The sequence below is a fragment of the Theropithecus gelada genome, chromosome 20, assembly GCF_003255815.1.
Source record: "Theropithecus gelada isolate Dixy chromosome 20, Tgel_1.0, whole genome shotgun sequence".
In the NCBI taxonomy this organism is placed as follows: Eukaryota; Metazoa; Chordata; class Mammalia; order Primates; family Cercopithecidae; genus Theropithecus; species Theropithecus gelada.
In genome coordinates, this window is record NC_037688.1 from 30,343,439 (window position 1) to 30,367,247 (window position 23,809).

Genomic DNA, 23,809 nt, shown 5'->3' on the forward strand with positions numbered 1-23,809 from the left:
TTGAAGAGCAAAAATTTTAGACTTTGATAGAGTCCAGTTATCAAGTTTTTCTTTTATACTTCATGGTTGTGTGTGAAGTCTCTCTGTTTAACCTGTTTGCAAAGATTTTCCTCTGTGTTTTCTTCTGGAAGATTTTTAGTTTTAGCTTTAACTTTTAGGTTTGTGATTCATTTTTAGTTAATTTTTGTGTATTGTGTGTGGTTAGGATTGAGGTTAATTTTTTTGCCCCATGGAGAGATATAGTTGCCAGCACCATTCATTGAAAGACTATCTTGCTCCTATTGAATAACTCTGGTCTCTTTGTTAAAAATCACTTGTGCATATTTGTATGGGTTTAGTCCTCAACTTTTAGTTTTGTTTCAGTCTATTCTTTTTTTTTTTTTTTTTGAAACGGAGTTTCACTCTTGTTGCGTAGGCTGGAGTGCAATGGTGCGATCTTGGCTCACTGCAACCTCCACCTCCCGGGTTCAGGCGATTCTCCTGAGTAGCTGGGATTACAGGCATGTGCCACCATGGCTGGCTAATTTTGTATTTTTAGTAGAGATGGGGTTTCTCCATGTTGGCCAGGCTGGTCTCAAACTCCCGACCTCAGGTGATCCACCCGCCTCGGCCTCCCAAAATGCTGGGATTATAGGCGTGAGCCACCGTGCCTGGCCTGCTTCAGTATATTCTTAAATTCAGTTAGTTCCACATTTCCCTGATTACTATAGCTTTGTAGTAATTATTGAAATTAGATGGTGCACATTCTGTTTTTTGTTGTTGTTGTTTTTTGTTTGTTAACAATTATTTAGGCTGTTTTATGTCCTTTGTTAACTTTTTTTTTTACTTTTAAAAGATATTCATGACACTAATAGCCTTATTTTCTGTGATTAGTTTATTTTTTCCTCATCACATTTTCAAAGTATATGCAGTGTACTGAGATGATTACAGTTTGTCGAATGTGTTTTAATCTGACAATTGGTCTTCTCAATCTCTCATATTTTGTTGAGTTGAGCTATGATTGTGACCATATTTGTTTTTGTTGAGCTATGTTGTGTTTAACAGCAGTTGAACAGAAAATATCTATCTTTTTTAAGGTTAGGCATAGACCTTTCCTTATTACTTTAAGGATTGAGTAAAGATTTGAGTTGTATTAGTTTCTGAGATATTTTGATATTAGTGATGGACTTTACATATTTAGTGTATTCTTTGTCTTATTTTGCTTAATGTAATACTTAACCATTTTTGTTTGTAGCCTTTCCAGAAATGTACAGAGTTGAGAGGTCTGTATGTAATAGCTTTGCTGAAGCTTAGCAAGCTTTGTTTAGCTTAGCTGAGCTGGATTTGGGAAGTCTTGAATTCTTAAAAACTAGTCAGAAGTTTAAATGTGAAGTTGTGTGAATAGTTTTGGTAGTAAAAAATGTGAACATCTCTATTTAATGTCTTTGCATATCCAGAGGATGCCAGCCCCCATCAGATTGCGGGAGCTGATCCGGACCATCCGGACAGCCCGAACCCAAGCTGAAGAACGAGAAATGATCCAGAAAGAATGTGCTGCAATCCGGTCATCTTTTAGAGAAGAAGACAATACATACCGATGTCGGAATGTGGCAAAATTACTGTATATGCACATGCTGGGCTACCCTGCTCACTTTGGACAGGTAGGCTGGGCTGAGACTACATGTAGCAAGGGTATTCTTTGACACTGTTGCTCAGGGATTGTCCATCTTTTTCTGGTGGGGAGGTGCTTTTGATAGCCTTGTAGTCTGATTTTTGTGGAACTGAGGGTAAGATTGAGAGAACAAGCTGCAGATCCAGAAAGGCATGATACTGCCATCAATTATCCTTTCCATTGGGAGTCTGATTATGCGGATGAGAGAATGTTTTGATGGTGACAGCCAGCTTGCTTAAAGATTGACCAGCATTATGTGATTATTCAGCCAGAGTGCCTGGACTATAATGAATATTTAAGAAAATGTTTCTTGCTGGGCATGGTGGCTTGTGCCTGTAATCCCAGCTACTTGGGACACTGAAGTGGGAGAATCACTTGAGACCAGGAGCTTGAGATCAGCCTGGGCAACATAGTGAGACCCTGCTCTTAAAAAAAAAAAAGAAAAAAGCCTGGTGTAATAGAGCATGCCTTTAGTCCCAGTTGCTCAGGAAGCTAAATCAAGAGGATTTCGAGTTTCGAGGCCTCAGTGAGCTATGATTGCACCACTGTGCTCCAGCCTGGGCAACAAAGTAAAATCCCATTTCTTTCTTTTTTTTTTTTTTTTTTTTTTTTAAAAAAAAAGGCTTGCTAAACGTCGTGTTAATTATTTTCTCTGGGCACAGTGTTATGTGGAGAAGTTCACAGTATTTTTTTTTTTTTTTGAGATAGAGTTGTTTCGCTCTTTTTGCCCAGGCTGGAGTGAAACGGCACAATCTCAGCTCACTGCAACCTCCGCCTCCCGGGTTCAAGTGATTCTCCTGCCTCAGCCTCCCGAGTAGCTGGGATTACAGGCACGTGCCACCACGCCTGGCTAATTTTGTATTTTTAGTAGAGACGGGGTTTCTCCATGTTGGTCAGGCTGGTCTTGACCTCCCAGCCTCAGGTGATCCACCTACCTCGGCCTCCCAAAGTGCTGGGATTACAGGCGTGAGCCACTGCGCCCGGCCCACAATATGTTTTTAAGGAAATTAGGTGGTTGCCAATTGGTGGCGTCTATTTTGTTCTAATTACTTTGTGCCTTGATTGCTATAACTTGAGCAGATCTAGCTGCTGATTGTCTCCCATGCACAAATGGTTACTATTTAGTATGTCCAGTGTGGGTTTTGAGAATGATAGTCTCAATGGTAAGTCCTTTCTTCTTTCCATGTTTGTATTGTCATAAGTGGAGTTTAGTCATGGAAAAGGAAATAGTTATTTTTTATTTCATATTAATGCTATTAAATTTTATTTTAATAATTTAAGAATTGTATTATATGCTAAATAGTCTCTCTAAGGAACAGACTGCAAAACTGAGAGAAAGAATGTGCAACACTATCGGGAAAGATAGCCAGCAGCTTATTTTCTGTTTAGGTCAGTAATTTCAGTGGAAGGAGATCTCCAGCCCCCAAGTTAAAACAAAAAAGTACTGGATTTAATGTTACCAGACTGACTTGGGTTTTGTGCTCATCTTTGGGTTTGGAGTGGGGTCAGCATCTTTAGAAATATATGATCGAGAGTGGGAGTCCATTAGTTTCCCAAAGAAAAATTGATGTGTTAGTATCAGAGGAAAGGGGACTGGATCAAAAGAAAAGGGGCCAGGCAGAAGCAACTGCCGGTTCATCAATATATTCACGTATTTGGTTTGGGACAGAATTAGTGTCATAATAGTATTCTTCTCTTTCACAGGAATTATTTGTAAAATATAATACATTCTTTGAAATATATTTCATATTTCATTCATACAGTGTTAGAAGTGGAATTAAACCCTGAAGCTCTGATGTTTCAATTATAAGCTTTATCACATCAAAAATTGATCCAGGTGGTTATCCATATAGTACGTGTCATAGTATAAAGCAAATTGATGCCCATGTGTTCTTGTTGATTGATTTTAAGTATTAGGTTAGATTTACAGAAATCTGATATATTAGAAATTGGGCTATAAAAAAGTCTAGTGAGGGGGAAGACTCTTAATTCCTCAGCGATAACCATTATTAACATTTTGTAAGCAGTACATTTATATATTCCCGATTAAGTTCTTTAAGAGCATATTCTTTTTTTTTTTGGAGGCAGGGTCTTGCTCTATGGCCCAGTCTGTGGCTCTGTGATGGCTCACTATAGCCTCAACCTGCTGGGCTCAAGCTCTCCTCCTACCTCAGCCTCTCGAGTCACTGGGAGTACAGGTGTGTGGCACCACACCTAGCTAATTTTTTTTTTTGAGATGGAGTCTCGCTCTGTCACCCAGGCTGGAGTCCAGTGGCGTGATCTCAGCTCACTTCAACTTCCTCGTACCGGATTCGAAAGATTCTTCTGCCTCAGCCTCCCAGGTAGCTGGGAATACAGGCGTGTGCCACCACACCTGGCTGATTTTTGTATTTTTTGTAGACATGGAGCATTACCATATTGGCCAGGCTGGTCTCGAATTTGTGACCTCCTTATCTGTCTGTCTCGGCCTCCTAAAGTGCTGGGATTATAGGCGTGAGCCTCCACGCCAGCCCCAGCTAATTTTTTTTTTTTTTTTTTTTTGTGAGACGGAGTCTCGCTCTGTCGCCCAGGCTGGATTGCAGTGGCGGGATCTCGGCTCACTGCAAGCTCCGTCTCCCAGGTTCATGCCGTTCTCCTGCCTCAGCCTCCCGAGTAGCTGGGACTACAGGCGCCCACCACCACGCCCGGCTATTTTTTTGTATTTTTCAGTAGAGACGGGGTTTCACAGTGTTAGCCAGGATGGTCTCGATCTCCTGACCTCATGATCCGCCCGCCTCGGCCTCCCAAAGTGCTGGGATTACAGGCGTGAGCCACTGCGCCCGGCTCCCCAGCTAATTTTTTGAGACAGAGTCTCACTCTGTTGCCCAGGCTGGAGTGTACAGTGGACACCACAGGCTTACTTTCTACTCAGCTCACTGCAGCCTCAACCTTCTGGGAACCACACCAGGCTAATTTTTGTTTTTTTTGTAGAGACAGGGCTTTGCTGTGTTGCTCAGGCTGATTTTGAACTCTTGTGCATAAGCAATCCACGTGTCTTGGCGTCTCAAAGTACTGAGATTATAGGTGTGCACTACCATGCTTGGCCAGCTAATTAAAAAAAAAAAAAATTTGGGCTGGGCGTGGTGGCTCACGCCTATAAACCCAGCACTTCGGGAGACCGAGGTGGGCGGATCACGAGGTCAAGAGATTGAGACTATCCTGGTCAACATGGTGAAACCCCGTCTCTACTAAAAATACAAAAATTAGCTGGGCATGGTGGTACGCACCTATAGTCCCAGTTACTCGGGAGGCTGAGGCAGGAGAATCGCTTGAACCCGGGAGGTGGAGGTTGCAGTGAGCTGAGATTGTGCCACTGCACTCCAGCCTGGCGACATAGTAAGACTCCTTCTCAAAAAAATAAAAAAATAAAAGAATTGTAGAGTAGGGATTCTGCCACATTGCCCTGGCTGGTGTTAAACTCCTGGGCTCAAGTGGTCCTCGGACCTCAACCTCCCAAAGTGCTGTGATTATAGGTGTGAGCCACAGTCCCGTTACTAAGGGCAAATTCTTGGATTTGGAATCAGAGTAGATATAAGATTTTGGGGGATATTTCATTTTGTAAAAAAACTCTATATATTTTCTAAAATTCATTTCTTTAATATGTTTAAATAGAATGTGCTTTTAAGGTTAGGTGGCATTTTGGGGTATTTTGGGACTTAATTGTTTGATAAAATATTTAATTCTTAGGTAGAAAGTGTAAATGCTCAAGAAAACTGCTAAAATTTTATCATAAAATATTTTTCTGAATGGGACTAGGAATCATAATTTTAATTTCTTGTTCTGTTTCCTCTGTTTAAATGAGTCACCATCTTGTTCATACCAGTAGTTTGGTACCCCACCCGTTGGAATTACCTTTATAATACGCCTGTGAAAGGTTCATATCTAGGTTTTGTCACCTGCATGTATGAATCACAGTGCTGTTTTCATCTAGTGTGTAATAACAGCCACTTTTTTTTTTTTTTTTTTTTTTGAGATGGAGTCTTGCTGTGTTGCCCAGGCTGGACTGCAGTGGTGTGATCTCAGCTCACTGCAAGCTCCACCTCCTGGGTTCACGCCATTCTCCTTCCTCAGCCTCCCTGGTAGCTGGGACTACTGGCGCCCACCACCATGCCCGGCTAATTTTTTTGTGTTTTTAGTAGAGACGGGTTTCACCATGTTAGCCAGGATGGTCTGGATCTCCTGACCTTGTGATCTGCCACCTTGGCCTCCCAAAGTGCTGGAATTACAGGCATAAGTCACCACGCCCAGCCCACTTTTTTTTTTTTTTTTTTTGAGACAGAGTTTAACTTTTGTCCCCCAGGCTGGAGTGCAATGGTGCAATCTTGGCTCACTGCATCCTCTGCCTCCCAGGTTCAACTTATTCTCCTGCCTCAGCCTCCTGAGTAGCTGGGATTACAGGCGCCTGCCACCATGCCTGGTTAATATTTGTATTTTTAGTAGAGACGGGGTTTTACCATGTTGGCCAGGCTGGTCTCAAACTCCTGACTTCAGGTGATCCACCTGCCTTGGCCTCCCAAAGTGCTGGGATTACAGGCATGAGCCACCACGCCCAGCCTGCAGCCACTCTTTAATTGCATTTTATTTGTTAGATGCAATGTTTATTTTGGTAACCAGTAGCTGCATGTAGCTATTGACCTCTTGGAATGTGGCTGTTTCAGCTCAGGTGAATCCTAAAGGAAAATAAGGTTTTTTTGGGTACTTGATTTAGTTATTGGAAAACTTTTTTTTTTTTTTTTCCTGAGATGTGGTCTTGCTTTGTTGCCCAGGCTGAAGTACAGTGGCACGATCTCGGCTCATTGCAACCTTCACTACCCAGGTTCAAGCGATTCTCCTGTCAGCCTCCTGAGTAGCTGTGCTACAGGCACCTGCCACCACACTAGCTAATTTTTGTATTTTTGGTAGAGACGGGGTTTCACCATGTTGGCCAGGCTAGTCTTGAACTCCTGACCTCAAGTGATCTACCCCTCTCAGCCTCCCAAAGTGCTGGGATTACAGGTGTGAGCCACCGCACCTAGCCTAGTTATTTATTTATTTATTTTTTTGAGGCGGAGTCTTCACTCTGTGGCCCAGGCTGGAGTGCAGTGACGCAATCTCGGCTCACTGCAAGCTCCGCCTCCCGGGTTCGCGCCATTCTCCTGCCTCAGCCTCCGAAGTAGCTGGGAGTACAGGCGCCCGCCACTGCGCCCGGCTAATTTTTTTGTATTTTAGTAGAGACGGAGTTTCACCTTGTTAGCCAGGATGGTCTCGATCTGCTGACCTCGTGATCCGCCCGCCTCGGCCTCCCAAAGTGCAGGGATTACAGGCGTGAGCCACCGCGCCCGGCCCCTAGCCTAGTTATTATTGGAAGACTTTTAAATATGTTTTAAACAACTTGGGTATGTGAGTCTACTTTATAAATAGTAAATTTTATGAACTCTAAATACAGTTCAGCTATTACTTTTTTTTTCTTTTTAGTTCAGCTATTTCTGATGAAAATGTACAAATTGAGATGTGCTGTAAGTGTAAAGTACATACTTTTATTGAAACTTTAGTGGAAAAGCAAGTGTAAAATACCTAATTATAATTTTTGTGTTGATCATATGTTGAAATGATATTTTAGATATATTGATTAAAGAATATTATTAAAACTAATTTTACCTTTTTAAAAACTTTTTACTGCAGTATCTAATATGATGCTGATAGAAATAAAATATAAGCCACATTAGAAATTTAAAAATTTCTAGTAGCTATATTTTATAAGTCTTAAGTTTTACAGTAAAACTTAAGGGGTAGGGTGGGATGGACACAGTGACGTATGCCTGTAATCCCGGCACTTTGGGAGGCCAAGGTGGGGGGATCACCTGAAGTCAGGAGTTTGATACCATCCTGGCCAACATGGGGAAACTCCATCTCTACTAAAAATACAAAAATTAGCCAGGCGTGGTGGTGGGCGGCTGTAATCCCAGCTACTCGGGAGGCTGAGGCAGGAGAATTGCTTGAACCTGGAAGGTGGAGGTTGCAGTGAGCCAAGATCATACCATTGCACTCCAGTCTAGGTGACAGAGCAAGACTCTGTCTCAAAAAAAACAAAAACAAAAACTTAGCCCTTCCTTGCTGTACAAAGGATTTGAGATGGCATAAACTACCAGCATCTACATTAAAGAGAAAAAAATAGTAGAAATTGAGAGTTGGAAAAAGGAAGCATTTAGAGCATAAGGCCTGTGTAGTTGCTGTTGGCGTGACAGCTGAGGCAAGAAAAGAGACAGTCACCTGTTAGGTCGTTGTTATTGCCAAGATGGAAGAGCAAAACTGCAGAGAACCAGACTGCCTGGGTGTGACTTCTGGCTTTGAGCACGATCTTTAACCTTTCTGTGTCTCACTTTCCTCATCTGTAAAATGGGGACAGTCTTAATGCCTACTTTATAGTGTTATTATGAAGAGTAAGTTAGTGTTAGACACATATTTTGTATATAGAAAGCCTCAAATGTTATGCATTTTACCATTTCCTGAAGGACAGCAATGTTTTTTGAAGCACTGAATTCTAGGAGATTTTTTTATATGGACCTTTGGTCTAGGAGTCTCTTAATAATGTAAGAGATAGTATCCTCAGCATTTTTGTAACAAAAGTGGTCATAGATTTCCTGTAGTGTGTGTAACCTTTTTCCGTGTGTGGGTTAAGCACAACCCAGAAATATTAATGAATTATCTAAAGAAGTAGGTAGATTGCAGGAGTAGAAAACTGGTGGCTCGGGGCCAGATTCTTCCACAGATGTGTTCTTTCTTTGTCCTGTATGGTATTTAAAATGGTTTCTGCCAGTATGTAAAAACAAAAAAGAATTTCCATAGGAATCTGGATTCCTAATTTCTCTTAGAAAAATAATAAGATTTGTGAGATGGAAATCTACGTTTCCACATGTCAGTAGTATGCTGCTTCCAGGCTGGGCCTGATTCTGTTTTTCCCCAGTTCCAACCTTGCTTGCTATACCCAATTACCTGTGTAGGATATTCTTCCCTTCCATCTGTGTAGCATAGGACTGCACTTCTTTAGATTCTCTAAATTTTGCAATGTTCTCCATAAATTCTTATACATCTTTAAAAAAATTTTTTAAAAAATTTCCCTTAAAACACAGGATTTTTAAGTCTTACACATCTTTGGAGAAATGTATTTGTAGGTTCTTAAGAGCTCTTGTTCCTGTTGCAAATAGTATCCTTTAAAATTTTAAGGCCGGGCTTGGTGACTCAAGCCTGTAATTCCAGCACTTTGGGAGGCTGAGACGGGCGGATCACGAGGTCAGGAGATCGAGACCATCCTGGCTAACACGGTGAAACCCCGTCTCTACTGAAAAAAAATACAAAAAACTAGCTGGGAGAGGTGGCGGGTGCCTGTAGTCCCAGCTACTCGGGAGGCTGAGGCAGGAGAATGGTGTGAACTCGGGAGGCGGAGCTTGCAGTGAGCCCAGATCTGGCCGCTGTACTCCAGCCTGGGCGACAGAGCGAGACTCCGTCTCAAAAAAAAAATAAATAAATAAATAAATAAAATAAAATAAAATTTTACATAATTATGTTTTAGATCTATAGTGATACAATTGATTTTTAAAAATATTTATCTACTTTGCCACATTATTGAACTTGGTTTTAAGAGTCTCTGTAGACGTCATTGTTTCCATGTAGTCAGTACTACTATTGTCTGCAAACAATGGCAGTTCTGTTTTTTTCCTTTGACATCCTTATACATTTTCTTATTTTCTTATTACACTGTACAGGTAGTACATTATTGCAAATAAGTGATGATAATAGCCACTCTTGTTAAAGCTGTAAACAAATGCTCTACAGTAATATGTGGGTAATTCATATAGGGTTTAGTAGACACGCTTTTTCACATTAAGGAATTTTTTCTTAAAAAAAAGTGCTTAAACTGGTACTATGCCTTGAAAAGCCTCAGACCCATAGCAATGAGCTATCCTTAAGCCTAGATTGTGGTCTCCAAATACTATTTTCAGCCCATTTGAAAGATGGCTGATCCCAAGTCCAGGGTAAGAAAATGTACAAAATAACGATGTTACTATGCCAGAAAGCAGGGAAGACTGCAAAGATCATGTCAAAAGGTTTCAGTAGTCACCAGAAGAGGCTATCATACCCCCAAAAGAGATACTTTGAACATTAGTAAGAAGAATAATCGCCTGGGCATGATGGCTCACGCCTGTAATCCCAGCACTTTGGGAGGCCGAGGCGGGCAGATCACAAGGTCAGGAGTTCGATAACATCCTGGCCAACATGGTGAAACCCCGCCTCTACTAAAAATACAAAAAATATAAAAATTAACCGGGCGTGGTGGCAGGTGCCTGTTAATCCCAGCTACTCAGGAGGCTGAGGCAGGAGAATCGCTTGAACCTGGGAGGTGGAGGAGGTTGCAGTGAGCTGAGACTGCACCACTGCACTCCAGCCTGGGCAACAGAGTGAGACTCCATCTCAAAAAAAAAAAAAAAAAGAATAATGATGGTAGGCGGGGTGCGGTGACTAACACCTGTAATCTCAGTCTTTTATGAGGCTGAGGCAGGCAGATTGCTTGAGCTCAGGAGTTCGAGACCAGCCTGACCAACATGGTGAAACCCCATCTCTACTAAAAATACAAAAATTAGGCATGGTGGCAGATACCTGTAATCCCAGATATTCTGGAGGCTGAGACTTGAGAATTGCTTGTACCTGGGAGGCGGAGGTTGTAGTGAGGCGAGATCGCACCACTGCACTCTGTCCCTGGTTGGCAGTGAGACTCTGTCAATAAAAAAAGGATAATAATTGTAATTGATTGAAATAAACATTTATATTACCTTTCCTTAGCAATAGTATGGCCTTTCTTCTATATAGAGAAGTTTCTTCTTAGAGCTATAGTCCAGCTAATAAATTAAGGAAAGAATTCGAATATAATGATTTTGTAACCCATGATGATCATCAGTGCTGCTAAAGTCACAAAAGAGAGACAACTACCAGAAATAATTATATGCCTCCTGATGAAAGTTCATACCACTGGTTCTAAGTGGTGCATATTTGCAAAATGAGATCACAACAGAACAAAGCAAAACCTGAAAAATCTGAATTTGATCAAGCCTCCTTAGGTATATAACTCAGATAAACTGTCCAGTATACAAAAAGTACTTAAGCTGGTACTATGCTGGGGTACTACCCCCCAGGCAGATAAATTGTCCAGTATACAAAGACATGTATGTATAAGAGTATTCATTTCAGCAGTGTTTCTAATAGTAAAACATTGCAAACAATCTCTTTGTCCTCAGATAATAGGTAAGTTTATATTCAAAAGTGGGATACTATGTAGCAATGAGTTTTAACTGAATTGGAACATCTTGTCTTGATGTAATACTCAAAGCTGTTGAGCAAAAAGAGCAGGAATACAGTTTGATATTTATTTAAAGTTTAAAACATTTAAAACCACCTGTCTCTCCATGTGCAGTAAGAATATATGGCATGGCAGTCATGAGCAGCAGTTTGGGGTTTTGATTACTTCTGGGATGGAGAAATCAGATTGAGGCCCAGTACACAGAGGGCTTCAGTTGATCTGTAATGTTAAAAACTTTAAAATAAATAGGGTGAAATGTTAAGATTTGATAAAGCCGCTTGGTGGGTCAGTGACTGTTAAGTGAGTTTTATGTATTTTGAGTGGAATATTTCATCATTTTCTCAAAAGAAAAAATTGGATTCACTAGGAATGTAAGGTTTTTGTTTTTTTGTTTTTTTGTCAGAAGAATGAAAACACAGACTCTGCTCTATATAGATTTTATGTTGCCAGGCCTACCTAGTGGTAGTGCAGTTATAACAAGCTTGCTTTTCAAAAATGATGATTTTAGGTGTGTGTGTATAAACCAGGCAGTTATTTCTGAATATTAAAAAGAAATAGATTGGGTATGGTGGCTCATGCCTATAATCTCAGCACTTTGGGAGGCCGAGGTGGGCGGATCACTTGAAGCCAGGAGTTTGAGACCAGCCTGGTTAACATGGCAAAACCCCATCAATAATAAAAACACAAAAATTAGCTGGGGTTGGTGGCACGCATCTGTAGTCCCAGCTACCTGGGAGGTTGAGGCACGAGAACTGCTTGAACGTGAGAGTCAGAGGAGGTTGCATTGAGCTGAGATAGCACCACTGCACTCCAGCCTGGGTGACAGAGTGAGACTGTCCCTCCTACCCCCCAAAAAAGAGAGTCATCTAGAAAAATCTTGTAAAAATTAAATTGTTGATGTCTACATCAAATTTACTCCATCATAATATCGGCAGGGGTGGGGCGGGGGCGGTGACCCATAGTTTTCAAAACTCTCCTACCTGTTCTGACCAGTTAAGTTTGGGAACCACTTCTTCAGGCACTATATTTGTTACAAAGGGAGCTGAAAACTTCAATCTCTTAGGCTTGTTGCTAATCTCTGACTAGAATGCTTCTGCTGTGAAGTAAAAGTTTTCCGTTAATTGTGTGGAGTGTGGATATAAAAGCTGGACTGTTTACTCTGGTCTTAAAGTGTCTGCTACAGTTGTGGTTAGAAATGTTTCAGGTGGGTTTTTCAAGTAGCTTTAAGTGGAGTAGTAGTACTCCACTGAAATATTTGAGATTGTTACCTAAGGGGCAGATGCATGTAATTGATTACTTTTTTCCTTCTGTTCTTTAACTCATGCAACAGTGTGGAGTTTTGCGTTTGGAGATTTGGAGATTGCTGTGGAAAAATGGATGCCCTCCTTTTGCGTGCATCTCCCCCATTGTACTTTTTTCCCCTAACCTTTATCTTTCTTTTTCAACATTTGAAAACTGATAACATTTTTTTTGAGACGGAGTCTCGCTTTGTCGCCCTGGCTGGAGGGCAGTGGTATGATCTCAGCTCACTGCAACCTCTGCCTCCCGGTTTCAAGTGATTCTCCTTCCTCAGCCTCCCAGGTAGCTGGAATTACAGGCGCACACCGCCACGCCTGGCTAATTTTTTGTATTTTAGTAGAGACAAGGTTTCACCGTGTTGCCCAGGCTGGTCTAGAACTCCTGAGCTCAGGCAATCCACCCGCCTTGGCCTCCCAAAGTGCTAGGATTACAGGTGTGAGCCACTGTGCCCGGCCTTGATAACATTCTTAAAGATTAAACATGGTATATTCTCAGCACTGTTGCTGGCCACTTAAGTATAAAGTGTGATCAGAGTTAATCCATCACTGGAGTGTATATATCAGATGCTATTTCCAGTCATATAACCTTACGTTTTCCCTTAGATTTGTCACCTTCAAAAAGCAAATGCTTGTTTTTGAAGCAGAGTCCCTGTATAAATGGGGGAATATTGAAATAATGCTTGCCCCTTTAACTTTTAGTTTTTCTTTTTGCTGTTTAGGTTTTAGGTAAGGGTTTTTTTTTTTGTTTTTTGCTTGTTTTTTTTGGTTGGTTGTTTTGTGTTTCTCCCTCTTCTCTATGCCTGCTGCACACAGAGAGAGGGTGCAAAGTTTAGGTATGTCTTAAACAAATGTCACAAAAAACAACAGCTTGTATTCATCAGTCACTGATGACTTAGTGTGTCTATCTTAAAACTTGACCCGACTGAGCAGCCACTGCTGCTGCTGCCACAATGCCAGGTTCCAGCCTCAGTCACCCTCCACTGTCCAGGGCCCCTCTGTCTTGGTCCTGGGACCCTAGCTCCCTGCCAGCCCCAGTCCCAACACCATGTTGGAGAAAAGTGTGGAGGCAGTGGCTGAGTTGGGCATCAAGGACATGAAGGAGAAGGTGGAGGACAAGGCAAGCCAGAAAGAGTGAAAGAAGGAAGTGGTGGAGGAGGAGGAGAACGGGCCCAAAGAGGAAGATGATGATGATGAAGGGCCCGAGCTTAAGAGAGCTGCTGAAGAAGAGGATGAACCGGATCCACAGCAGCAGAAGACAGAATGGGGCATTGGCATGAGCCCCTGCCAACAGGCTGGGGATGGGAGGCCTCTCTGGGCCTGGAGGTTGGGTGGGAGCAGACAAGTCCAGCCTCTCTTCACCTGGCTCCCTGCTCTGGGCCCTGCACCAGAGCCCCCACCCTCTTCTTTCTACTCAGCTTTCTCATTTCCACCTCTCCAGACACTGACCCCTCCATCCTCACTCTGCTATTGTTCCACCTCCTCACCTGCTCCATCTGAGCTCCCCAGCTGGCCCCAGTTGCTCCTATCTCTTTGTTTTCTTCTTGCCTCCCTCCTGCCTAACCTCTGCATCCCTAGCCTCATGTCCTGCCCCATCCCTATCAGCTGCCTGGGATCTCCCTCAGATTCCCTCCTTTCAGACAGCGCCAGTCTGGGGGTGGGACCAAACCCCACAGCTGCCCCCCTCCCCTCCCTTTCTTGTATAGTTTTTTTTTTTTAATTATAAACAGAGTTTGGCTCTTTTGCCTAGACTGGAGTACAGTGGCACGATCTCAGCTCACTTCAACCTCTGCCTTCCAATTTCAAATGATTCTCCTGCCTCAGCCTCCCAAGTAGCTGGGATTACAAGCACCCACCACCACACCTGGCTGATTTTTGTATTTTTAGAAGAAATGGGGTTTCACCATGTTGGCCAGGCTGGTCTCGAACTCCTAATCTCAGGTGATCCACCCGCCTCGGCCTCCCAAAGTGCTGGCATTACAGGCATGAGCCACTGCTACCAGCTGCCTTTTTTGTAGAGTTTAATAAAGAAATGGTCATCCTTAAAAAACAAACAAACAAACAAAAAAAACACTTGACCCTAAAACCACAAAGTAGTATTAATGCCTAAGAGTATGTCCTATTCCTAATAAAATGTTTTTGGATAATTCATTTGTGCAGTGCTTGGAGTTTGTCAGAAGTAGGATTGAATGAGTATGATGAAAATTCTGATATCTGATTCTTGGAACATTTGCTTTCACTACTAAAATATTTACAGAATTATGAAATGAGAAGCTTGAAAAACCAGTTTGAAAAAGAGTAAGATTTGTTTGATAATATTTTAGCTTCTGATTTTCACATTCACCTTAGTAAATTTTCTGTTTACATTGTAAAGATGACTTTCATCAACTTCTGTTTCAGAAATTGCTTTTTAAATTTTAATTGAATGTGAAGAAGAAAGGGAAGGTTTGTTACTTACATAATCTTTTCAACTTCACAAGGCATTTATGTTTTCCTTTTTGATCCTGGTTATTTTCCTTGGAGACTTCTTTGAAATGCTCGTGATAGTATTCAGCTAACTTTAGATGTTTTTAGTGCAGGTACATTGAGAAAGCAATTTTTAAATAGCTTGAAACAACTCTGTGGAACTGTTTTACTTTCCTCAATTTCACTTTCGAATTTAGTAGATAAATTCGTAATGGAAAGTAGTCTCACGTGATTTTAACTTCTTGTTACACAGGTCTCCATTTGAGCCCCTTTCCTTGGGAGGTATGATTCTAAAGGGGATCATGGTTTTTAAAACTCTTCTTTGTTAGTCTGTCTTGTGTTCGCCCTTTGAATACTGCTTTAGTGGTAATGTTTTGGCCTTTTCCATGTTTGTCAAGATGGAGTGATAAAGTATGTCAGTGATTTTGAAGGTGTTTCAAGAAAGGCCAGGTAGAGGGACAAACTAATTTACAAGAACTCTTAAGCCGTAAGAAGCTATTTCTATCAATGATGTAAAGAAGAAATCATGTAAATCATTTTAGCTTAATTCCACTACTGAGTTTTCCTGTTTTTTGTTTTTTCTGGATTAGATTCCTAAACCCTTGCCCTCTCCCATAGTACTTGGATCAAGCTCTAAATGTACTTGATTCACATACTTTCCACATTATATTAAACTTAGCTATTGCCTCTCTTTTTTAAAATTAATTATACATTCCTTATGGTTAGAATGGGTTGGTGTATTTCCAGTTATTAAGTTTTTTAATTCCCAAAATGGAACCATACCTTAAACACACGTTAGGTGCTCATTTAATGTAACTTGGAGATTAAGAATTTGATTTGTTAATCTCTTATTATAATACTTCTAGTTTATGTTTGTGTGAATCTGCAAAACTAATGTAAAACTGAGAGATTATTTGAATGGCAAGTATCATGGGGCTTTGCTAAAATGATCTGTTCTTGAACTTGATTTCTATTAAGATATGCAAAGGTCTTAAATCTTTGCCTTCTAAAAAGATGTAGGTAGTTTGGCCGGGCATGGTGGCTCATGCCTGTAATCCCAGCACTTTGGGAGGCTGAGGCGGGCGGATCATCTGTGGTCAGCAGTTCGTGACCAGCCTGGCCAACATGTTGAAACCCTGTCTGTTCTAAAAATACAAAAAGAAAAATTACCTGGGTGTGGTGGTGAAGGCCTGTAGTCCCAGCTACTTGGGAGGCTGAGGCAGGAGAATCGCTTGAACCCAGGAGGTGGAGGTTGCAGTGAACTGGGATCGCACCATTGCACTCTAGCCTGGGCTACAAGAGCAAAACCCTGTCTCAAAAAAAAAAGAAAAAGAAAAAGAAAAAGCCAGGCGCAGGCATGGTGGCTCACGCCTGTAATCCCGGCACTTTGGGAGGCTGAGGCAGGTGGATCAGCAGAGCTCAGGTGTTCGAGACCAGCCTGACCAACATGGTGAAACCCTGTCTCTGCTAAACATAGAAAAATTAGCCAGGTGTGGTGGCTAATTCCTGTAATCCCAGCTACTCGGGAGGCTGAGGCAGGAGAATGGCTTGAACCTGGGAAGCTGAGGTTGCAGTGAGCTGAGATCATGCCATTGCACTCCAGCCTGGGCAACCAGAGTGAAACTCCATCTCAAAAAAAAGAAAAGAGTTAGGTAGTTTGATGAAACACGTTTGTACTTTAGCCAACTGGGGACTCTGGGTTAAAAACATTGCTTTTCTAGATTATGGTAACAAGTTTTTAATTTCTTTTTTTTTTTTTTTTTCCTTTTTTGCAGTTGGAGTGCCTCAAGCTTATTGCCTCTCAAAAATTTACAGACAAACGCATTGGCTATTTAGGGGCAATGCTGCTGTTAGATGAAAGACAAGATGTCCATCTTCTCATGACCAACTGTATCAAGAAGTAAGTCTTACTTTTCTTTCTTCTAACAACTATTAAATACTTTGTTCTTTTTTGTATTTTCTTTGAGATGGAGTCTCGCTCTTTTGCCCAGGCTGGAGTGAAGTGGCTTACCCAGGCTGGAGTGAAGTGGTGTGATCTTGGCTCACTGCATCCTCCTCTGCTGCCACCGCCCTCTCCCGCTCCCCACCCCGACCCGGGAAGTGATTCTCCTGCCTCAGCCTCCTGAGTAGCTGGGATTATAGGTGCCTGCCACCACGCTTGGCTAATTTTTGTATTTTTAGTAGAGACGGGGTTTTGCCATGTTGGCCAGGCTGGTCTTGAACTCCTCACCTCAGATTATCCACCCGCCTCGGCTTCCCAAAGTACTAGGATTACAGGCTTGAGCCACTGCGCCTCACCTACTTGGTCTTTTAAGTCTTTTTTGTGATATAATATCAAGAACTTCTATTTACTGAGTTTATATTTACTTTCCAGAGTATATTTGAATTGCTCTTAGTTCAGTAGTTTATACGTAAAGAGGTTAAGCAAAGGGTTAAAATTTGTGTAGGAGACTGGGTGCGGTGGCTCATGCCTGTAATCCTAGCACTTTGGGAGGCCGAGACGGGCAGATCACGAGGTCAGGAGTTCAAGACCAGCCTGGCCAATGTGGTGAAACCCTGTCTCTACTAAAAATACAAAATACAAAACTAACTGGACATAGTGGCATGCTCCTGTAGTCCCAGCTACTCGGGAGGCTGAGGCAGAAGAATCTCTTGAACCTGGGTAGCTACTCAACCTCCCGAGTAGTTGGGATTATAGGTGCCCGCCACCACGCTTAGCCAATTTTTACAGTTTTAGTGGAGATGAGGTTTCACCATGTTGGCCAGGCTGGTCTTGAACTCTTGACTTCAGGTTATCCGCCTGCCTTGACCTCCCAAAGTGCTAGGATTATGGGTGTGAGCTCCCCCCCACCACCCACCAAGTTTGCTGAGTTTTCTAAAGTGTGTGTCTTTGACATCCAGTAGATAATATGTTTTTCAACTTCTACTGCTTTGGTACCTGAAAACATTGGCTTGTAAGCCTGGTCAGTCTGTTTACTGTATTGATAATATGTAATAAAGTTGGGATAAACATTTTCTGCAATAAATAATTTTATTGTTTTTGTTGATTGGAGAAATCTTGAGTTATTCTGCACTAGTTTGAAATTGTGAAGCTGCTTCTTGGGGAGCACCAGGCAGAGCATGCTTGTTCCTACCTTCTTCTTTTCTTTTGCAGTGATCTTAATCATAGCACGCAATTCGTCCAGGGGTTAGCACTTTGTACCCTCGGCTGCATGGGCTCCTCAGAGATGTGCAGAGATCTTGCAGGAGAGGTAGAGAAGCTCCTGAAAACCTCCAACTCTTACTTAAGAAAAAAGGTAACTCTTAATGAACCAAATGTCTGTTTGGATTAGGGAGTATTATGGAGATCAGAAGGCAGATTACTAATTTTTGAAAGATCTGATGATAATGTCATTTTTTCTGTGCAGTAAATTTATTTTACATGATTTTATATTAACCTTAATTCCTCTTTTTTTAAGGAAATGATTTATAAACAAACAAATGTCACTGGATATATCCTAGGTGGCATACCAAATTCCTAAGTTATCTGATTCTAAACAGTATTACAACAAGGTGATTATGAACATATTTTTATGAATTTACTTTTGTCCTAATAATTAGTGCCCATATCTTTGTATTAGTGCCTTTGTATCTCTGGAAGGGCAGTTCCATTGGTACCTAGATAATTATTAGGGAGTGATGTAGAACCCACTTTCCGAATGAATTAGTAATAGAAGAGAATTGTTCTTCTATCTGATTTTATTTGTTGATATAAACATTTTATTGAGTTTTTAAAAATTGCTTGAACCCTACAACCTTTGAAAATGAAGTGTATGGAATTTAGAAGTCCAAGAAATGAACATAAACTGTGATCCGTTTGGCATTTACTGTGCCTTTCTATTAATGGTGTGGGAAAGAGGCATTGAAAGGGCCAAACCATTTCCCAGGATGATATGCAGTTAATGATGGCTGCAAACAAAGTTAAATTATTTTTTTAATTTGTAAGCTGGTCCTTTTTCTTAAAGAATATGTGAGCTACTCTTGTTCAGAAAACTCATTATCATATTAAAATGAAACATACCTTCAGGTTAGAAAAAAAAAAAAAATTTTTCCTCCCAAATATAACATGGGTGGAATTAGTAGAAATTTTTTTTGTTAATACATCTAACTTTTATGGTATTTGACTCAAACATTTAGTAGTTATAGTTACTTTGCGGAATATGCAAAATCAGTGTTTAAATGTACTTTTATTTTCCAGTGAACAAGCTAGTAAGACCATCTTTAGTAGAGACTAAGTATTTTTCACATGATTTTCTTGATGTCAGCAGAGTCATTTGAGGGCCACATAGATATTATTAAACATAACAGTAGATTTATAGCATTTACAGCATATATCTTTCAGTTGTGTAATGTGTTTTAGCCTGTTAGTCATCTCACTCAGAGGTATGATTATCACAGATTGAGATCCTTATCTATTTTTACTTCCTCAAAACTCCACATAAGTTATGTTTAACTTGTTTGATAAATTCATATTAATCATACATAGTCTAATGTAGGAAGTTTTTGCCTACTTGTCTAGGCAAAAGGGAGAGGTGAGCCAGAAGATCTCTTTAATATAATAGTATAAATTGGAAATCCCCAACCAGTTAATAAATACTTTTCTCTCCTCTTAATTTTTTTTTTTTTTTTTTGAGACGGAGTCTTGCTCTGTTGCCCAGGCTGGAGTGCAGTGGCGCGATCTCGGCTCACTGCAAGCTCCACCTCCTGGGTTCATGCCATTCTCCTGCTTCAGCCTCCCCAGCAGCTGGAGTACAGGTACATGCCACCATGCCCAGCAAGTATTTTTAATTTTATTTTTAGTAGAGATGGGGTTTCACCGTGTCAGCCAGGATGGTCTCGATCTCCTTTACCTTGTGATCCGCCCGCCCCGGCCTCCCAAAGTGCTGGGATTACAGGTGTGAGCCACCACGCCTGGCCTCCTCTTAATTTTTTTTTAAATAGAGGCAGGTTCTTAATGTGTTGCCCAGGCTGTTCTTAAACTCCTGGGCTCAAGTGATTCTCCTGCCTTGGGCTCCCAAAGTGCTGGACTTATAGGAGTGGGCCATCACCGTGACCAGCCGTAAATCTAATATCTAACCTCTTCTTTATTTTTCTAGTGGATGAACAAGTTGGTGAGATTTTTGTGTTGGTGGTTTTTTTGTAAGATTGGTTGCCCTGGCATAATTGAAATAAACCTTTTGTTCTTTTATTGTTTTTTTTATAGGCAGCACTATGTGCTGTTCATGTCATCAGGAAAGTTCCTGAACTTATGGAGATGTTTTTACCAGCAACAAAAAATTTATTGAATGAGAAGAACCATGGTAATGTAATTTGGATGCATTCATGAAGTACTGAGGGAGAAAGGGAAAGAGAAAAGGCTTGAGGCTGTGTTAGTCCTGTGTCTCTCAGTACAGTGGAGTCACCTTTCTGCTGTGCCTTAGACACTTTTCCAGGAAGGTCTGGTCTGACAAACCTTTCTACTCACATATCCTAGTTTTATATTAGAGATTGATTCTTTCATAGTAAACTTATCTTTCATCTCTGGTCCTCTTTTACTATATTAAAAATATTAAGTTATTAATAATCTAGTGTAATATACAAATGAGCCTACCCATAATTTTCATGTGTAAAATCCTTTGATTTCTTGCCTATTTTACAGTAAAAGAAAAAATTTCATTATCATGTGGTAGGAGTGTAAGATTTGTGCGTCTGGGCGTAGTAGTTCATGCCTATAATCCCAGCAGTTTGGGAGGCCAAGGTGGGCAGATCACTTGAGCTCAGGACCAGCCTGGCCAACAAAGTCAGAACCCATCTCTGCAAAAAATATGAAAATTAGCTGGATGTGGTGGCACATGCCTGTGGTCCCAGCTACTTAGGAGGCTGAAGTGTGAGGATGGCTTGTGCCTGGGAGGCAGAAGTTGCAGTGAGCCAAGATTGTACCACTGCACTCTAGCCTGGGCTACAGAGCCAGACCCTGCCTGACTCAAAAATTGTGAAAATTCTTTTGGGTTATTTCTGACGGAAGCTTGTATTAGGTACTCAGAATCTTTATATAAAACAGAGGAGTTAAATGGAATGTGGCTGTTCTTTTCCCAAACATTTTATTCTTATTTGAAGTCAGTGAAATAAGTTTTTGAATAGAGAAAATTCGTGTGTCTTAAATGCTCAGAGAAAAAATTGTGTGGTATATTTAATTTGACAAATTCAGTGCTGTGCCCAGAATGCTCCAAATATACTTGTTGAACAACTGAATTACTTAGAGCACATATTTATTACGTAGTGAAAAGAAAAGCATTGTGAGATTGTTTTTACTGACTCTGGAGCAAGTAAATTTACTTTGTCATCCACAGTTAATCTCAGAGTTTTGATACGTTTTATCTGGAAATTTAAAATCTTACTAAGATTTCTGCCTCTTGAATTATCTGTTAGAACTCAGATAATAGCTGATTAAGTATAGAACAGATGATACCTAGCTTACATTGTATGTTTTTATGGATATTCTCAGATGGAGAGACACATGTATTGGTCGTCACTTTTTAATAATTATTTTGGTCACATAATTATTGAAAACATTACGATTTTACTGACTTGGCCAGTTTTAAATCAGGTATCTATTAAGTTCCTCCTTTGTATTCACTTCAATGGTTAGATTCTTTAGAGGATTAAAAAGCAAAAGTAGCAACTATCCTTTTGGAATTGACCTTCAGGAACTCAAAGCCCTGTTCTATAAAATTGAATAATAGGCCTCATTTTTAGTTTTCCTTTGATCTTTTCTTTCAGGTGTCCTCCACACATCTGTAGTCCTCCTCACAGAAATGTGTGAGCGAAGCCCAGACATGCTTGCGCATTTCAGAAAGGTAGGTGCCATTCTCTATGCCTAAGCCTTTCTTGATTGAAAAATGATTTTCCTGAAAAGTACATGATTTTCTTACTTATTTATTTTTTTGAAAGCAAGCTATGGATCTGAATAAGGGTTTTAACTAGCCCTGCTGTGCAGTTGGGCTGGAAGCCAGATTTAGGCATATAAGTAAGAGCTGGCACTAGTATTGTGTTTTTCTTTGCAGGATAGAAGTTTTCTCTCATTGTTGGCAGACACACGAATCTCACGTGTTTTATCTGCTGTTTTCACATTTGAGTCAGGAAACATAATCTGAGGTCAAATTAAAACTAGGAGTTTTGTGTGTGTGTGTGTGTGTTTTTGTTTTTGTTTTTTTCTTTTTGAGACGGAGTTTTGCTCTTACTGCCCAGGCTGGAGTACAGTGGCACGATCTCGGCTCACTGTACCCTCCACCTCCTGGGTTCAAGCGATTCTCCTGTCTCAGCCTCCCGTGTAGCTGAGATTACAGGCATGCGCCACCATGCCCATCTAATTTTTGTATTTTTAGGAGAGACGGGATTTCACCATGTTGGCCAGGCTGGTCTTGAACTCCTGACCTCAGGTGATTAGCCGGCCTCAGCCTCCCAAAGTGCTGGGATTACAGGTGTGAGCCACTGCTCCTGGCATGTTTTTTTTTTTTTTTTTTTAAGACAGGAATTTCTTTTCTATTTTTTTAAGGTTAAAACTAAAAGTTTTTTTATTGCTTTTCCCCTACTGTTCATTTTAGGCCATTGACTCCTGTGATGGAAGTCCTAGCTATCTTAAGTACCCCCTTCTCTCTCCCTCTTTTTTTTTTTCTGTTTTTGAGGCAGAGTCTCGCTGCGTCACCCAGGCTGGGGTGCAGTGGTGCAATCTCGGCTCACTGCAACCTCTGCCTCCTGGGTTCAAGTGATTCTCCTCCCTCAGCCTCCCGAGTAGCTGGGACTACAGGTGCCCACCACCACGCCCAGCTAATTTTGTTTCGTATTTTTAGTAGAGACGGGGTTTCACCATGTTAGCCAGGCTGGTTTCGAACTCTTGACCTCAGGTGATCCACCCGCCTCAGCCTCCCAAAGTGCTGGGATTACAGGCGTGAGCCACTGCGCCCGGCCTATGTTTTTTTTTTTAACTAGTATTTTAAAGTGGACATTTCTATTTCTCCACTTAATTTTAGAAGACAGTAGTAAGGAGCACTCAGAGGAAGACTGTTCTTTGGGTAGTTACATGCATTGAACTTCTTTTATAGGATGCTGGTCATTCCATAAATAGGACTCGCTTTGTACTTTAGATCTAGTAAGGCTCTAACAGGAGTTCTTTTTTGGCTTTTTTTCCCTTAGATGTTCATGTCTTGATTAAATTATTGTAATATAGTATGAGACCCGTATCTGTCCCTAATGCTTGCTTTGTATGTTTTGTTCCTGTTGTCTGTTTGGAATCCTGCTGTATGTTAGAATGAAAAGGTAAGAATTAACCCTCTTTTAGATGGTGCATGCTGGCATTAGGTCCTTAGTAGCTTTTGTGTATCCATCCACAAATGTGGCTTTTAAAATATACTAATGCTGAAGCTGTGCTTAATACTGTGAGTTATTGTTCTAGCATTTTTGGCTAACTTCCTAGTCTAGTTTTTGTTTTGTCACTTAAACTCCTGACTCCAAAGTCAGCCTTGGATTTCAGTTGCAGCCTTTCCTGAATTGTAAACCACCTTCTCTGCCTTTTCTTTATCTTTACTTGAGAAACTTTGAGCAGTTTTCCAGTGACTTTGGTGATGGCAATTCCAGATCAGTCTGGAGCTTTGACACAAAATGCTACTGCTTTTTGAAGTAGATATTTTAGAACAGTATGTGGGTAACCTCATACTTTAAAAAGCTCTGTATGTACTGCTGAGCTTTCAGTTCAGACTTAGAGCTTTTATTTCTCCCTTACCTGTACTTACTCTTACATAGAAGTTTTGAAATATTAAAAGGATTTTGAGGTAGAGTAGTGGGCACCAACTGATTTTCATGGCTGCAGCCTTTCCCTATGTCATCTTATTTTGTTTGTCCTGTTGTCAGTTTTAATAACTTGCATTTTTGTCTGAAAAATGAAACTGGGTTCCAAGAATTGTATGCTGAACATTCAGACATTTGTGCTCTGTGTCCCAGGGTAATCTTATG

The 23,809-nt window shown here is 40.9% G+C and overlaps 1 protein-coding gene and 1 pseudogene across 3 annotated transcripts in view; both read left to right on the top strand.

The window, feature by feature from the left end:
* Nucleotides 1–23,809, top strand: part of AP1G1 (adaptor related protein complex 1 subunit gamma 1) — an 88,474-nt gene that overhangs the window by 24,667 nt on the left and 39,998 nt on the right. For 2 of the 3 annotated variants that reach the window (XM_025369980.1, XM_025369981.1), the window contains 6 exons: nucleotides 1,437–1,640; nucleotides 16,558–16,682; nucleotides 17,937–18,078; nucleotides 20,025–20,121; nucleotides 21,581–21,657; nucleotides 23,108–23,116. In XM_025369980.1, coding sequence (XP_025225765.1) covers nucleotides 1,440–1,640; nucleotides 16,558–16,682; nucleotides 17,937–18,078; nucleotides 20,025–20,121; nucleotides 21,581–21,657; nucleotides 23,108–23,116 — 651 coding nt within the window. In that variant the 5' untranslated portion in view covers nucleotides 1,437–1,439. The remainder of the gene's footprint in view (nucleotides 1–1,436; nucleotides 1,641–16,557; nucleotides 16,683–17,936; nucleotides 18,079–20,024; nucleotides 20,122–21,580; nucleotides 21,658–23,107; nucleotides 23,117–23,809) is intronic. The other variant, XM_025369982.1, reaches the window with a different exon arrangement.
* On the top strand, nucleotides 13,365–15,189 carry LOC112614655 (annotated as a pseudogene).